Source organism: Haliotis asinina, chromosome 5, assembly GCF_037392515.1.
Source record: "Haliotis asinina isolate JCU_RB_2024 chromosome 5, JCU_Hal_asi_v2, whole genome shotgun sequence".
In the NCBI taxonomy this organism is placed as follows: Eukaryota; Metazoa; Mollusca; class Gastropoda; order Lepetellida; family Haliotidae; genus Haliotis; species Haliotis asinina.
This window is the reverse complement of record NC_090284.1, coordinates 70,745,237-70,764,185: the sequence shown is the minus strand read 5'-3', so window position 1 is coordinate 70,764,185 and position 18,949 is coordinate 70,745,237. Positions and strand designations below refer to the sequence as shown.

Genomic DNA, 18,949 nt, shown 5'->3' with positions numbered 1-18,949 from the left:
TTGTCCTGGTAGACTTGCTGATTTTTGTCTCTTGAGTACTTAGATCCCATTCACTGAAGTGGATGTAGTGACAGTGTGTACATATAGACAGGTGCATTGTCCTGGTAGACTTGCTGATTTTTGTCTCTTGAGTACTTAGATCCCATTCACTGAAGTGGATGTAGTGACAGTGTGTACATATAGACAGGTGCATTGTCCTGGTAGACTTGCTGATTTTTGTCTCTTGAGTACTTAGATCCCATTCACTGAAGTGGATGTAGTGACAGTGTGTACATATAGACAGGTGCATTGTCCTGGTAGACTTGCTGATTTTTGTCTCTTGAGTACTTAGATCCCATTCACTGAAGTGGATGTAGTGACAGTGTGTACATATAGACAGGTGCATTGTCCTGGTAGAATTAGACTTTTTATCAGTTTCTGTCTTGATATTCCCATGCAGTTGATGAGGCAGATTAGTATAATATTGCCTTCTCATGGTCTGAACCTTCGGGGATAGTCTGCTAGTATATATACTATCAGATTATCCCTCGAGGCAGATTAGCATAATATTGCCCTCTCATGCTCTGAAACTTCCGGGGATAGTCTGCCAGAAGGTTCAGACCATGAGAAGGCAATATTATACTAATCTGCCTCATCAACTGCATGGGAATATCAAGACATAAACTGATAAAAAGTCCAATTCTACCAGGACAATATATCTATATAAAAGACAGATATCATTGCTAGCAGATGATATTTTTTGCCATTTTCGAAGTAAGGAAATACATGTTCCCTCTGCATTGGCTGTTGTTTAGAATGTAGTTTTAGTGGTGAAGTGGAAAGCATTATTCACCAGTCTTTACAAGTAACTTTGCAGTGAGCATGGCATCTTATGATCAAGGACAGAACCGTTGGAGCCAAAAGACTCCTACTCATGTCAAGTTCATTCCTCGAATTTATCTACTTTTCCCTGAGAGATTCAAGTCACCTTCTCTGAGGAACAGTTAATGTATCATTGAACACATCTCTGGATTCTAAAACAAGGACCAAAATGTGTGACAAAGAATATTTCATGTGGCCTTAGATGTGATATTTTTTCTGTCTTGTCCATTCATAAAACACGTTTGGTAAGTTATGTAACTAGCACAAGAACTGATTGCAGCTGAGGACTGGTTGACACAACCGGTTTTGACCTTAAAAACAGCCTTAAATGACTGGTAGCAGACAAGGAATTTGGGTACTGAATTGAAAGGTGACAATATGAACAAATTCAGTGAAACCGAATTTCAGTTCAAGGTATGACTGGCTCCCAACTCTTTAATCTTCTTAAGGACATTGATATATAGTAAAGTCACTGAGAACTATAATAATTTCTATGTTGACCTGTCCAGACTGTATTTCAGTGTAACTGTCACAACACATGCTTGAATACCACGTTGTCTGATGTAGACCTCAAGTTGAGATTGTGGAATCAATGTGAGTGAGGCCATCAATACATGAGATTGTGGTGGTGAGTCACAATAACAACACACACTATCCACCGACACACAAAGAGAAATCAAGAGGCCTAACTAGATGAGACACTTAGTGATGCACAATGAAATGTTAGAGGGCACACAGATATGTAATAATCACTGGCATTTTTGTAATCCTGTTGGCCTATGTGCTGCAATAATATTTTTATTACAATGCGTGCAGCTAGATGTTCTTCATGCCTCTAGATCTCTAACAAAAGAACAAAATGTTTACAGAACTGGTCTTACCTATCAATTTTCAAAGGTTCCATAAAATCTGTCTCTCGCGCTTTCATATGTTCTCATCAGAATTCCAGTTTGGGGCTTCAGTAACCAGTGAACGGTGTATGAGACTTGTTAGTGGTACAGGAGACTTAGTCTCCTGTGCCCTTAAATCCCTGCATGGGACGTCACTCTTAATGTAATATTACTAGTTCATCTATGTTTGACTTGAGTGCCTGGACTGCAGGGCTCACAGTAATTCAGCAATGCCCTTAATGAAATGTTCAAAATGAAAATGATAACTCTCAAATGACAACGAAAACCATGAAAAATATTATCCTTTAATAGATTCTTTTCACTTCGTGTATTGTTCCTACAAAGCATGTGCACTACTTCTGACATATATTTTACAATGTCATTTTGTCAATACAAACAGCCCATATATACTCGATCATATACATCCTTCAACATGTACATGGTTCATTGATCACTGTACTGTACACCAGGAAGGGGTAAGGTCCAAGGTTAACTGTACATCGTACAAGGTTAACCGTATCATGCACCAGGGGGCACGGTCCAAGGTTAACTGTACTATACACCAGATAGGGGCATGGCCCAAGGCTAACTGTACCACACATCGGCTAAAGGCATGACCCAAGGTTAACTGTGCCATGCACTAGGAATGGGTATGGTTTCCAAGGTTAACTGTACTATACATCAGGGAGGGGCATGGTCCAAAGTCAATTGTAAATGGTCCAATGATCACTGTGCTTTACACCTGGAATGGGCATGCTTCTGGGTCAACTGGGTATGGTCCAAGCTTAACTGTACTATACACCAGGAAGGGGCATGGTCCAAGGTTAACTGTACCATACACCATTCTCATGGACATGGTTCAAGGTTAACTGTGCCATGCACCATGAAGGGACACAGTTCAAGGTAAACTGTACCATACACCCACTTGGGACATGGTCTAAACTCATTGTATATACACCAGATAACAAGACAGTGCCATTGTGCAGTACTTCTTTGAGGTGGTGCAGTTGTACAGTGTATCTTTGAAGAATTCTTGGACAGGAAAGGTACTACCATCATAGGGTGAGTCTGAACAAGGGTAAGACAGATTTACTAAGATACACTACCATGATAGGGTGAGTCTGAACAGGGTAAGACAGATTTACTAAGATGCACTACCATCATAGGGTGAGTTTCAACAAGGGTAAGACAGATTTACTAAGATACACTACCATCATAGGGTGAGTTTCAACAAGGGTAAGACAGATTTACTAAGATACACTACCATCATAGGGTGAGTTTGAACAAGGGTAAGACAGATTTACTAAGATACACTACCATCATAGGGTGAGTTTCAACAAGGGTAAGACAGATTTACTAAGATACACTACCATCATAGGGTGAGTTTGAACAAGGGTAAGACAGATTTACTAAGATGAACTACCATCATAGGGTGAGTTTGAAGAAGGGTAAGACAGATTTACTAAGATACACTACCATCATAGGGTGAGTTTGAACAAGGGTAAGACAGATTTACTAAGATGAACTACCATCATAGGGTGAGTTTGAAGAAGGGTAAGACAGGAGACATACCATGATAAAGTGTATCCTGAGGCTGGCTAGTGACAGATGTATGTTGCAGTTAAGGAAAGAGGGACACAAAGGAAATCAACAGTTTGTTTCAGAAGTTTCTTCAAGAACTGGACTAGGGCAGATGTAGAAGATAACCACTTTCCAAACGGCATTGAGTATTCAAGCCATAACGCACGTCCTACCCCATTCTACTGTCAACATTTCACATTATACATGGATTTAATGTCAAACTTGAAAAGTATGTCAATATAGAAATATACATACATGAAGAGCTTATGGACACTGAATAACACACCACAAAAACGAAGTTGAAAAACAAAATTTTCACATGACCATAGTCATTCCGCCATTAACATGATATGTCTAGATCTACTTTAGTCTTCTGAAACTATCAGTTGTCATAACTTCTTTTGAGTGTTATATATATCAAGAAATTGACAGTATGTTACCAAGTATATGTAAAGGCAAGACAATAGTCAACAGAGGGCTGATAGACTAATTTCCTGGCCACACTTAATCCCCAACATTCAGTCTATTCCTCTTTAACCACTGCTATCCCACTACTGAAAATAGTTCTTTGTCATCTTTCATACCCATTTTTCCGTCACTGTCCGAGAACCAGTTAAGTGTTTTTGTACAGCCATAAGTATTTGATAAGTCATGAGAAACGTAGGTGTATAAGTTAAGGTACTATATACAATATGTACAGATTACATACACATATGCATAATATTCTTTGCTAGTATAATCTGTCTAAGACACATGTTGTTTTTGCACAAAAAAAACCCCAAAACAGAGCATAACATCTAAAAATATCACAGGTTCAAATAATTAATTCTAAAATTTGTTTTTGTTCTGATACACCCTCTATATGACAGTGTATAAAACATATACTTCAATCTAAAATACAAACTTGAAAAGACAACTTGAAGTGTTTCATGTATGTTTTGCTCTGGTACAAGGAACAAATGAACGAAAGATCTACATGCTTTGTGAATGTACACTGTTCATGCTAATACTAAAATTAAGACAAACAAAAATTACATAAATATTTCATTATGATAGAAACCAGTGGAATCATATTTCAAACGTAAAAGCTTGATAAAGATATCATCAAAACCTTTTTTGTGTGAAGAACACATCAAGTGTTTATGGAAAATCATTGTACTTCATGACATATGTAAACAGCTGTAACATACACAAACAACAAACACCAACAAAATCATCCACACAAAGGCTGAAAACTGTCAGAAAATCAATTCAATATTATCTTATAGTTATATTTTCTCACTCTGACTGAGCAAGTGAGTTTGGTTGTACACCGCATCCAGCAATATTCAAGCAATATCACGGCAGGGGGCATCAGAAATGGGCTTCACACACTGTGTTCTCACATTCAAAAATATGGTGTGTAAAATGTATATGTCATCTTCACAGGAATGCTTGTGAGTAGGTTCAATCTCTTGCTGTTTTCAGAAACATTTCAGTTTTATCATAGCACGGAATGATGGAAACCTGCCTCCAACAGTAACCAATCAGAGGAATCAAACCCTGATGTTCTGTGCCATGAGCAAAATCATCCAGCACTGCATTGTTACTTATGTGACACTTCAAAACGACACCCTGTGTGGCGGTGTGACAACAGCCATCTGGGACAGGAGATTGTAACAGTAAGTATTCACCACTTCAGGAGACAGATGGTGGGACAGCAACACTGGTGATCTGTCAACACTTGCTTTCAATCCCTTGCTATAAGCAAACAATAAAGGATAATTCTTTAGTTTTAAATTGTTTATGCGACCTAATTTTCAGTATGCCCTGACTGCAAAGCATGTCCATTGTAACAAGAATATTTACAGGCCACAGGTTAATATGCATGGTTAACGTCATGTGTTACATTCTGTGCAACTATATAAATTCAAACATGAATAAAGAAAACGCATGTGATGCCCATGTATTTGACTAGTTATTCTCTTAAAATTAGGTCACTACACCAGACTGCCTTCCCTGAAAATAGAATGTATACGGCTCGTGTTGAACAATGGCGCTGACTTCATGACTCATGTTTTCTGTACTTTTCACAAACACTGAATACATCATATTGCATTTTGTTGAAGCCACACTACATAAAGGCCAACACACAGAAAAATAATCATCTCTTAACAAATATTTTCACAGATAGTTGGGCATGCTTATAGATACAAGTAACTGTATACTTCTGGCCACTGTGTAAGGAGGTGCAAACTGCACTGCATGGGGTTCATACATTCAGTGTTATGAGAGCATGGCAACACTTGGATGATCATATCATACTTGCTCATTTCAGCAAAAGATCGTCATTTTGTAATATCTGCAAGAAATCTTTAACAAACATTGATTCAAACAAATGAAAAATCACAGAAATGCAAGAATAGCATGGAAATTATTGAAACAATGATGTTGGATTAACTACCTTTCCAAATTATATACATGAATTCCAGACAAGTATCAGCCACAAGGAAGCCACTTCACAGCTTCACCTAGACAGGCAATATATATGATTATATACAGGGTTCTTCACAGTGTTCATGGGCATTGACTGCTTGTATACACGAGATGCATTTCTTAGGAAATATACAGGCATCCTTATCCTGGGTATTAGACATGAGACAACACAAAGAGAAGACTAGTTATCAGGACAAGTGTCCAATCACCAACAACTCACAATCACTAACAAGTCACATGACTTACTGATGCATGATAAATCAGTGTACAGGTATACACTAAAGACCTCAGCAACATGTTATATGGTGCAGTGTGTGTTCCAAGTCTACCTTAGTGAGATGAAGGTGTGTAAACAACAAAGGGATATGTGCCAAGGAGTTAGATAACTTACAACAGCTGTACAATTTGACACTAACATGATTTTTGTCTTTCATTTGAATGAGTATGAATACCTCTGCCATCATTGTATTCATGATTGTACCATTTACACTGAAGCAGAAATGAGCAAAGCCTTTTCAGTATCCAGAAGAAAGAGCGAAGAGTACATCCTCTGAATATATAAAAGTTCATGTGTCTCCAGGGAGAAAAACAATGAACAATCATCTGCCTCTTCCCCAACTGACAAAAGACATAAAGTCTCAAAACATAGGACAAATGTACAATCCTTTCCTTATGTCTGTCCATCCAGGGGAGATTTACCACGGTGTAAACCTTTCTCCTTAATCATACATCTAGAGAAAGACTTGCATACTTTACACAGATGCAGTGTACCTCTGACTCATAATGGTAATCTAGTTTGGAACACCACTTGAGGAAGAAAGGTTACATTCACCACCACCTTCCCCTCTGTTCGCGAGATACAAGCACAACATATACCTGTTGCCATCATCCTGATACAGCCCTAGAACTTAACAAAGAAAGGCTTTTAGTTAAGTCTTCACCCATTCATATGCTACAGCTTTGAAGGAAAAATTACTTTAATACACAGAAAGAAGGAGAAAGGCTTCTGTAAAACCTGCAAAGAAAGCTCTAGTAAGATCAGCCTGACTCATCTTCCGGTTCTACAATCTGTTCTCCTGGGTAGCTGTAGTGTTCTGAAACCATCTGAGCTAGTTTAGCCAGCTGCTCTGATGTCGAGGCAGTCCTAGGTCTTGACGGAGCCATGGTTGTTGAGGCTTCACTCTGGATACCCGAGTCACTCACACTAACACTACTGTCTCCATTAGAGTCTGATGATATGTTAGAGTCACATGATCGAGTGTCCTGAGACAGAGCTTCATCATTGGAGTCTGCCTTAACAGTGTCTTTGTCACTGCTGGAGCTCATCTCTACAACATTGTGGATAGTTTGTTGGTCTGCAGGTGGAACCAGTATTGGTGAATCCACAGCTGCAACGCTTACCATGTCTGCAATTCCCTGCTGAGGAAGAAGGGAGAGAGTTGGGGCCTCTGCTGGCCTCAAAGACTTGGGGGACTGTCCTGAGTGACTGCGTGAGCGTTCATATGCCTCAGGGCTGTCATCTGATGATGAACCACTCTTTGGTCTGGAGGAAGAGGAGGATACAGGAATTGGGTTACTCTTGCTGTGAGGTCTGTCAGTAACAATTGTTAAACTTGTCTGTTTCACTTTTGCTTTGAATGTCTGAGGGCCAGAAAGTCTCCGACTCTCCTTCTTTACAGATACAGAAGGTTCTTTGACCCTGCGAGGACTGTGGCTATGACTTCTATGTCTGTCATGCTTGTTATGGTCCAAACGCAATGATTTGGCCCGGCTGTCAAGGGAGCCACTCCTGTGCTTGCTCTTCACAGACAGATCCTCCATGGGAATCTCCTGCACTTGAGGGTTGATCTTGGGCCCTGATAAGGATCTCTGTGCTGCCTTGCCAGAGCTGGGCCTGCGTCCACTGTCTTGATTGAGAGACTGGAAGGCTGTGGCTGAGGTGGCCTCCTCTGCTTCTTCCACTTCATCTCTATTGGACATTCTGTTCTTCGCAGGTACACTGGGCACTGTTCCTTGTTTGCCACCACGGATCTTCTTTGGCTCACCAGCTGCTGATGTCCGTTGTTTGGGTCGAGCACCTTGACTGCCTCCTGAGAGGACTTTGGCTTTTGTCTGTTCACCCTCCTTGACTGCTCTAACAGGATGACTCCGACCTGCAACACACATCACACATACAGGTCCATGTAAATACTTTCTGCTTGACATAAACAGAGAAAATGTTACAGTGAAATTAAAAACAGAAATGTCATCATATATACAATTTGTGATTGTTGATACTAAATTACTAATTCACGGCCAGAGAAAGGTTCACATTTATTAAGATCTTTATGGCAAAGATAATAAGATTGGATTAACAAAGTTCACCACAAAACAGCCTGCAAATAATCAAACCGCTGTAGACAAATGCTACATTCATAGGCGGCATCCGAACTGATCACACACACCATGACAACTTGTACCGAGTCACTGTCTCTGAGCACTAGATCCTCATGACTGTAATTATCATCTACTAATAATTTGCCAGCAATTTGCCATTCACACAATCATACTGCTGGACCTGCTGAAAAGATTTGCTCATTTTTGTGATGCCCTTGATGCTTCCTTTCCGTCAGTACATTTGACTGAAATGTCAGTTTGTTCAGCCATTAAGAATTCATGCACTAACAGTACAGAAACCTGCAAACTGACTGTCATCACCAAACTCCTTGTGACATGCATCCTTTCTGAAGAACAAACATATTAACACTGCCATCTGATTCCCCTATCACATCCTGGCCCCTGCTGATGTCAAGATCAGGTTAGCAGTGTGCAAAATTAATGCTGGTCCTGTGGTCCCTGGCGAGTAAAAATTCATCATGACTGCTAAATTATGCAGTTGTCCTGGTGGCCAGTGATTTTTTTTTATTGACAGTCAAGTAGGTCTCTGAGTGTTAATTTGGACCAGTGAAGTGGAGACAAGACCACTAGTTATTGTCATGCAAAATTATGGTGGGTGCATAACTTTATGTGAGCAGCAGTGAATCATTGAAGTGTTTGTGGATCTCCAGTCAAAACTACCTGGAATAGGTCCTGATCTGGTGAAGGTGCCCGGTGACCCTGACCGAACAGCTTGGCCAGTGATGTCCAGGAGAAGCTCAATAGTCTGCATCTTCTGCTGTCTAGCCTTGAGGCGGCCCTTGATGAGGCGCTGCTTTGCTGCCATGCATCGGATGTGGTCATCGAAGATGAACCTGGCTGAGAGGAGAGGGTGAGAACGGGCATGGATGGATGATGATGGTTTGTGGACGACCACATGGAGAGATCGACTGTCGTCTTTGTCACCTGTCACTTCGATATCCTGTAATAGAGTGTGGAATTTGTATTTGTTCTCAAAAACTATTGATATAATGGAAATATATCAATTTAGGTTGCTTAAATCTTTCATTATGAAACAATGACAGTCCAGTTGGACAAAAAATTATTTTCTTATTTCTACAAAAGCAGTGGAGGAACTAGAGCAGCGTGCAACCAAGTCATAGATATCTAACAAAACACCACACCTTTCCAATCTGCTGTGAATAACTGTAATGGATAAGCAACGTGCCCGTTCACCTGCAGGGATGCCACAAATCTTACAATGACCCAACCCAGAAACAATTTACCCTACTGCAGGAATGCAACAATCCTGACAATGCCCCAACTCTCAAACAATCCTCAGTACCCTCTTGCCACAAATTTCACAATGACCCTGACCAGAAACAGTCCAAGTGCCCACCTGCAGGATGCTACAAATTTTACATTGCCCCATTCCAGAAACACTCCACAGTACCCATTAGCAGGAATGCTACAAATCTGACAATGCCCCTGACCAAAACCACTCCATGGTTTACACCTGCAGGATGCTACAAATCTTACATTACCCCATTCCAGAAACACTCCACAGTGCCCATTAGCAGGAATGCTACAAATCTGACAATGCCCCTGACCAAAACCACTCCATGGTTTACACCTGCAGGATGCTACAAATCTTACATTACCCCATTCAAGAAACACTCCACAGTGCCCATTAGCAGGAATGCTACAAATCTGACAATGCCCCTGACCAAAAACACTCCATGGTGTATACACCTGTGGGATGCTAAAAATCTTACAATGCCCCACAACAGGAACACTCCAGAGTACCCACTTGTATGGAAGGCCACAAGTTTCACAATGCCCCAGACCAGAAACACTTCACAGTACCCACCTGCAGGAATGCCACAAATCTCACAATGCCCCAGCCCAGCCTCTTATTATCTGGTTCCACAAGGATCAGCTGTAGCGGGTCAATCACCAGGAACCGACGCTCTTGTTTCCGACTGAAACATTCAACAAATCAATGTCTGCATGCAATAACACTGAGGATTTATTCAACCTCATCCATCACAGTTCAAAAGTCCCATCACCCAACTCCCGGGACAAGTAAGTTTTCATTTTGGGCAATCAAATAATGGTATCTTACTTGTGCACTGACTATGAGATAATTTCTACTTATGGTTTAAAAATTCCAATAATCTTGGATAACATTTCATATCTGCTCATACTGAAGATACTAAAGTTAGGTCTATTAATAAAATAGAGCTAGTAGAGAGTGAAATTATCACTCTTCGATAAATAGTCCAGTAAACATTAACATCACGCATTGTGTCATAAAATCAGGACAAATGGAAACTTAGGCAGGAAAAGTTACTTTTTTGAAGCCACTTGTCCTGTGGCAAGAGGCTTTCCAAATATTTTTTAACCCCTGTGGGTACAAAGGGTATTACTTGGCAAAATTATTTTCTTTATGTTAAAAAAATTGACAGAGAGAACATAAAATCAAAATTTACATTTTGTGAAAAATATGTTGCTAAACTGCATCAAACAGTTAACAAAGTCAGCACACATGCTCATGGCATTAAATCATGAACCCTTTTTTATGTTTGCCTTGTCATTAACATCTGTATGTTTGAAATTATCATGACATTTTTGGATAATAATGCTAATTTTCCTATCTACTATTAATATGCCACATATTTTATCAGTTGTCTCTTAATTTTGACACACCGACTGTTTGAAATCACCCACCGTCTTAACAATGCCTTGTACTTAAATAAATTCAGTAGGCTAAGGCTTTAAGGAGTGACGACGGCAATACTAAATCAGTGTAATGGAAGATTAGTATTTATTGAGTTAGTTTTAAACCATACTCAGCAATATGCCACCTCTATGGCAGCAGTCTGTAAATATTTGAGTCAGGACCACATCATCCAGTCATCAACAGTATGAGCATCAATCTACACAACTGCGAGTCTGACCACCAGTTCCCATTAGTTGCCTTTTACGACAAGCATAGTTTACTGAAGATCAATAACAAAATCTGGGCTAATCTTCAAAATTGTCATAATATTGGAGACATGAACAAGCACATTGATGAAATGACAAGAAACACACAGGCTGATAAGATGAACTATGAATGAAAGATCTTCCTACTTACCTGTCTCGGGTCATGACAGTGCAAGCTATCAGATCACTATTGTCTGCAAACAAAGTAGAATAATACAATCATATTAGTCTACCATGGAGAACGATACGATGATCTTAACTCCCTGGATGCCACAGGGACATATATGTCCTTCCTCTTCAACCCTTACTTTCAAGTCCAATAAAATACTAAACACACACAAACATAACAAATGATGCCATTTTCACACTATACAATATCACGATTCACAGTGTTTTTTAGAAATAAGAAAATCGTATAATTGCTGGAAGTACTGAATTTCAAAAATAGCACATTAATGATCACTGATATAAAGTTTTCATAGTTCACTTTTCGATGAACGGAGAATCGGTTGGGATGTTTTCGAAAATACATGTACACAAACTTTGAAGTGTGTTTTCCACTATATTGGACAGTGTTTACAAACTCCCTTTCTGAGGAGGCTGGTATTGAAACTCCTATTACATAACATATATTTCATAGTCAGCTTCAACAAATGCATCACTGAATTCCCCATATATCTTACACTGTGTAACATTTTCAGAAATTTTCTGACATCCACATTGGCTTACATCCACCTTGCTTACATTGGCTCAATACGTTTAGAATATTCAGGGGAAGAGTATCCTAGCAAGACATAGCAAATAAAAAACAGATACAATGCTATCATTTGATAATTCATAAGAAACTGTCAAAGCTTGCAGCATGACACCATGACTGATGCAAAATAACGCAGAATGACAACATTACTTATCAACAATTCTGGCTTCTGTTATTTACAAGGTAAACGATAAAAACATATAACAACATCGAGATAGTCAGAATCATTCTGAATATGTACATATCATATCTATATACAAACGATCTCTGAATCAAGGAAAGTCCTCGCAAAACCTTGTGTACCTGTGTCAGTAAAGCCGTCATTTTGAAAGAAATCAGTCATCTTAGTGATGTCACACATCAACACTGTTGCACATATTAGGCAATTTCTTTGAGGTGAAGGTCGGTTGAACAAGAGTAAACACAATGGCCCTATGATTCTGATTGCACTTTCAGTATTGTGATGTATGTTTTGCATATAGTTCAGATATTTTTAATTAAACTAATTTCAGCATCTCCATATATCCTTGTTCAACATCATATCATATGTGAATATAGGGTCTGCATTTTATTCTTTGAAAGCTTTTCACTGAATAATATTAACATGGGAAATTGACTCATTCAGTAATTATTCTAAGCCTCTACACAAGTGTTAGAAGATCACATGTAGCCATTACTGCAACATGTGTTTTAGTTCCTGTGATGTACAATATTCAGTACGTTGAGACTAATATTGCAGTTTCATATGAACAGGTTAATAAACAGCGATTTAATTCAACCTTATAAATAAAACTGATAATATAACGAAAATGAATTATACATTTTATGAAATTTATAGGCATACATACTTAAAGGAATTGTCTTGTTGACTGCATTTGTTTGTGTGTCGTTTCAATAGACACACAACTGATTGAGCAGGGGCGAGTTTGTCAAAAACGTTTTATGATTTGTTATCGTTGTTATTGATAATACAGTCAATTCAAATTCAATTAATACATATTTTGATGGAAAGGATATCTAACTCAAACAATATTTATAAATATTTACGTGAAAATTGTTTAAACATATATAAACTAGGCCATGTGTTAATTTGGACAAACCTTATGTCCATATTCTAATGGTTCCATACTAAAAAGTGATCTCTTTGTAACTTTCATTGCAACTTATGAAGAGAAATAATTACATAATCATAAGAAGAAAATTTTATATCTTAAATGAATATCCAGGGGTTGTGACATTTTCATTTAAGCTAAACTGATGTGAGACAGGTGTGCATGTTGCTCACAATAAGATAAGTAGAAAAACTGTCTAATTGTTGATATATTCATGACACTATTTCAATGGTAAAACCATTCATATTATGTTTTGTTTAAAGAGTCAAGACCTTTCACACATTCAATGGAAATTAGGTGAGATATATACTAATAAGCAAACTAGTGTCTTCTTTGCTCTGACATCAACAAAATGCACAAAACATGCCCTGACGTCAACTGAAATGTGGAATTATTTTCATTTATTTCATTACATTTGAAGATGTGTCTGTTATGCTGTTAATAATGATGCAAAATTAATCAAAATACATCTACACGAACAGAATAATACGGGAATCTAAGAACCAAATAATGTACGGATAGGACCATCCAAATCACTATTACCTGCATTCACATGTAGTAAACTGGCATCTTTTCTTATGAATTGTGAAACTACCAAAAGGTATTCGCTCACATTGTGGAACTTTGTATTGGAATAGTTTGGTTCACTGTGAACAAAACATACGAAAATATACTGTCTGTATCTACAGCAAATTCTTTCCATGTGATCTGAGTTACACTGACCTAATGTACAGCACAGTGGAGTTACATGCATGACCTCTCTGTCGACATTTGACAACACAGAAGAAAATCCATATTTGACATTTATTGTGGGCCATTTTCAATGTTGAGTGTATAACGTTATAAAGACAAAGTTTGAATTGTTTCCATGGAATTCATGAAAAATATAAATGCTATGTATCTGTAATCTGAAAAAGTCACCATTTCAAGATCTGACTCACATATCTGCCAAGATCTGTTGAAAGATATGAAATGGTTTTCAAGTTGTGCTCTGGAAACGAAGTCCGAAATGTGTCCATGGAAACCAAGAAAATAAGAAATCACAAAAACCTGTAAATGCCAAAAGGCACCACTTTGGTGTCTTCCACACATATCTACCAAATTTTACTGACAGATATTAAGAAGTTTTGAGTTTTGCGCTGGAGACAAAACACATCTCTCACTTTTGAGACTAAGTCCAAAAAGTTTCCAAGGAAACCTAGAAAATAATAAATCACAAAAACCTGTACATAGCAAAAGGCACCACTTTCGGTTCTGATTGATATATCTACCACGTTTTGCAGAATAAATATTGAAAATCATCTGACAGTTACTTGATGTTCTCTTAGATTAAGTTTGAATCGTTTCCATGGAAGTAATGAAAAATATAAATGCCATATATCTGGAAACAGCAAAAGCCACCACTTCAAGATCTGTCTCATATATCTGCCAAGATCTGTTGAAAGGTATCAAAAGGTTTTCGGGTTGTCCTCAGGAAACGAAGTCTATCTCTCCATTTTGAAACTAAGTCAGAATTATTTCCATGGAAACCAGGAAATGCCAAGACATTGTAAATAGCAAAAGGCACCACTTTGGGGTCTGCAACACATAAATACCCAAATCATATATCACAAAAACCTGTAAATACCAAAAGCCACCACTTCAGGTTCTGACTCCTATATGTAACAAGTTTTGCAGAAAAATATTGAACGTTTTTTGAGTTCTGCTCCGGAAACGAAGCCCATCCCTCCTTTGAAACTGGGAAAATGATAAATCACAAAAACCTGTAAGTAGCAAAAGGCATCACTTTGGGGTCTGCCACACATATCTACCAAGTTTTGCAGAAAATACTGATCAGTTTCATAGTTCTGCTCTGGAAACGAAGCCCACTCCACCATTAGACTAACACCAAAATGTTCCATGGAAAAACAAAAAAAAAATAAAAATGCCAAAACTCTGTACATAGCAAAAGGCACAACTATAGGTTGAAATTATTATATCTGTTAAGTTTGCTCTAAAAACATTGAATGGTTTCTGAGTTACGCTTCGGAAACAAAATGATTATGGACGGACAGACAGACGAGGCTTCGACTATATCACCCCGCATTACATGCCGGGGGATAAAAATCGTAGCAGAGTGGTTTTATTGGTGCACGATAAAATATGGAGAAATTTACTGTTTTCCAATGCACACAAACATTTTGGAAAACACTTAGCAGTGTCTATTTCTCAAACCCCTGAGGCAGTTATATTCATACCAACGGATAGGAAATTAAATATTCTACATATCTGGGTAAATTTTTGTAATTTCATAGCCGAAAGCAGATCTAGGACCACGCGAGTACAATTCTTGCACAACATTCACTTTTCATACCTTACGAAAATGTGCATCTGAAAAAAAACTTGGCATCTACTGGGCATAAATGGCACAATCTGTGCATAATGTTCAATCATATTAAAACACTCTGAGTAGTGACACAACCATATTCAACCACTGAGCATAAATGACAAAGATATCAAAACACTATGCATAATGACACAAACAATTCTTACAACACTACCTAAAACACCTAGTAAAGGTCCATCCATCCTTCCCCCAGAATTCTGACAGTACCTAAGGAAATATATGAAAATGCAAGGAAGTGTTTTTCTGCCTTCAGTGGAATGATTGTGACTTCTGAACCTGATCATACCATGAATGCACCATGGACAAGATGGTAATGTACATATCCACTAGTGTTATCTCCTGTTTCTTCACATCATAAAATCAGCTACAAAGGAAGCCAGGACTGTCAGCTTATGTATTTATCAAACAATCAGCAGGATCAGAGATCTACATGAGTCTGCAAGACCACACCAAAGCTGGGCACTACTGCCATCAGTTGCTTCTATTCTGGTTTTATTTCTTGGTTAACTTGTGTCTCTGATACAGGAACACCAGGAATAATTCATGAACTGTATGTGCATACTGTAAGCCGGTTATGCAAGTGACAAAATCTACTGTACGAACATCATTAGCGTTTGCAAGGGTTTTCCCAGAAACTAATCTCTATGTGTTTCCAAGAAATAACTGTGGAGGACAGAGCACATGATCAACGTGATCTGAATTACACATAGATAATGCTGACCACACAGATTGTTGCTTCTTTCCTTGTTTGTCTCAATCCATGAGACATCATACATCACAGGACAAGAGTTTTAAGGGCTGGGCAAAGAGCTGGGGCTATTATCACAACACACACCCCAGACCTGTCAATAACACCACACTTTCAACTTTATCATTCCTGGAAAACTAGTTTACATGAGGAGAACAGAGACAGACACACACACAGGCAGACTTCCAACCTTCTAAAATGCCACTCAAAGAAGTATATTATTTTAATTTCTCTACATTCAACAAGATCACTTGTCAAGAGAGTGGTATATCAGACAATGGTTTAAAAAATGCTCTCCATTTCCTGTGACAGACAGCATACTTCAATATACAGCCATGTGTTTGACTCACTGAGGTCCAGCTTGTCCCCGACTTTAACACAGCGCTCCTCATTGGTTAGCGGCAGCTGAGTCTCTGGTTGGTCCATCAGCATCAGGGATAGAGCTCGCACCACAAAGAATACACGAATGGCCTGCAACACAAAATATACTTTGGATGTGCTCGCTTGCAGTAGTTACTCATTGTTAGAAACATATTCTCTATAACATACTCGGGGTGGGGTAAGACGGTAGTGGGGTAGGAGGTTCCTGTTTGTTGGGTGGGTAGTGGATCAAGATAAGATAGTTGAGGATGAGAAAAACAAGAAAGAGGGCTTGAGTTTAGTGGGCGAAACTGAATGGGATTTTTGAAAAGACTAATATTTAGTCGCTGAAATATTTGTTTATCGCTTTACCATTTGCTCAACACTTTTGCATTCCAAGACATGAAAAAAACAAATTTACCTTATTTTTTAACGCAGAATATTTTGTTTTCATTTTTCCCTAAAACTTTCAAAATGTCTAGACTGACTGCTCTATGACAGATGTAACATTACTTTGTATGACAAGCTTCTTAGGTACTGTACACATCAGAAACAACTCATGGCATTTTGATGGCTCATAGTCTAGGGCTGTTATCAGACAAAATCTGTTCCAAAAATGTATTGATACAGAATAAACTTCACCCAAGCTCTAACAAAATATGCCCACTGAAACATTAAACAAAAATTTGGATTTGAAGCAAAGTTTCTATCTGATATCAAGTCACATTTGCATGAGCAGTACACATGGAAACTGCACACTATCCACAGCAGACACTGTTTCCAAGAAAAACTGACTGCACCTGGGATTTTGCTGCATGTGCAGATCTACTGTTGGATTTTGAACTTAAAGCATGAGAGTGGACCTATGAAATAATAGAAGCACAACTTGTACACTGTACAAATCAATTGCCCTTTACTGGAAATGTGAGATTACACTATGAAAGAAAACTTTCAAAGATTTCTACCTTATCGCTACGATTCAACACTTCCAGCACTATGATATCAATTATCTGTAGAATAACCTTCTCACTTTACACAAGGAATACATGCAAAACTACTGGCATTTCAGTTTTTACTATTTCACAAAGAAATAACATGTAGATAATTATTATTTCACTGTATTAAGTCAAAAAGTAAACATGACAGTGTATGTTTGAGAAGTGCAGCTTGCGTGTGTGTGACCTGGCAACCCAGTATTGAAGATTTCTCAGAAATAGGCTACAGCCCACACCACCAGCATAACTCAATACAGATGAGATCATTTGGCATTCCCGGGAAATCCAAACAGAAAGTAGGTCTACCAGAACAGCCGTCCCTGAAAGGTTATTGCTCTGATTACATTCGACAACAGGGACATTTTGTTTCATCTCACAGTAGATTTACTACTCCTAAATGCCCTAGGACTTGAATGATTATTTTCCAAGCAAATGCAAAGAATAAATTATCACTATGAATTAATGTTGCACATGCACTAGATAATTTTCAGCGATTCTGATTTCAAGAGGAGAAGTGACAATGTTTTAGTTCATCACAGGCCTGTTTCAACATGCATATCATACCTGATTAATTAATCCGTCCTAGATTTACTATGAAAAAGACATTTCCATTTCAAAGTTACATGATGATAGGGAGCACATCTCGAAGTGGATGTTATTTGATCAACATTGAGGAGATAAATAAAAGCTAAACATTCTGAAAGCCTTAAACTGTTTCAAATTTGAAAAATAAACAGGAGGATATGTGCATATCCTTGCTACAAAGGGAAAAGTTTCTTTTTATTGAGCTATAAATGACGTGGCATCCTGGCATCAACTTTCAGATAAGTAAAGCAAATAGGCACTGTCATTATTGTGACATAATTATCAAATCAAACTTAAAAAGGAATGAAAGTGGAGGTCATTGTTTAAAATGAAGTAAAACGTCAACTAAACCATGACCAGTCAGCCTTTTTTGATATTGTGCTCTGCAGTTGTTCAAACACGCAAATGTTTTTATGAATGTCATGGCGTATGAAATAGGCCAAAATAGTAATAAAGTGCTTATCAAAACACATCCATGATAAGTCTTGATTGTCTATGAAAAAGTCCAAGTGGACAGCTCATGAGATACCTTGCTGACAAGGTTACATGCAATATTACATGCTAAAATCTGCAAAGTGTCATTGTTACTCTGAAAATTACTGTAAGCATAGATCACTAAAACTGACAGGGTCCTCGATCCCTAGATGAAGCTTGGTGTCAAATATGATCAAAGTCAAATGAATGGTTCTTGAGATATCTTGCTGACCATCTTAACATTCAGGTTAACATGCTGAGATCTTTGAAGTGACACAGTGGCCTTGAAAATTAAGTGAAGGTCACCAAACTCAGCTGGGCCTAGACTCACAGCTAATCTCTGAAATGAACAAATTTTACTGAAAAAACGTTCATAATGAAA

The 18,949-nt window shown here is 38.2% G+C and overlaps 1 protein-coding gene across 2 annotated transcripts in view; it reads right to left on the bottom strand.

The window, feature by feature from the left end:
- Positions 1-2,040: 2,040 nt before the first annotated feature.
- The window catches only part of LOC137285184 (protein CLEC16A-like), a 53,183-nt gene continuing 36,274 nt past the window's right edge, over positions 2,041-18,949 (bottom strand). The window contains exons 19-24 of one of the 2 annotated variants that reach the window (XR_010956957.1): positions 16,504-16,624; positions 11,302-11,344; positions 10,033-10,144; positions 8,865-9,144; positions 2,542-7,960; positions 2,041-2,336 (exon numbers count right to left, since the gene is read on the bottom strand). Coding sequence is in view for 1 of the 2 variants with exons in the window: in XM_067817425.1 (XP_067673526.1) it covers positions 6,846-7,960; positions 8,865-9,144; positions 10,033-10,144; positions 11,302-11,344; positions 16,504-16,624 (1,671 nt within the window). In the remaining variant the exon portion in view is untranslated. Of the gene's footprint in view, positions 7,961-8,864; positions 9,145-10,032; positions 10,145-11,301; positions 11,345-16,503; positions 16,625-18,949 lie in introns of both variants that reach the window. The other variant, XM_067817425.1, reaches the window with a different exon arrangement.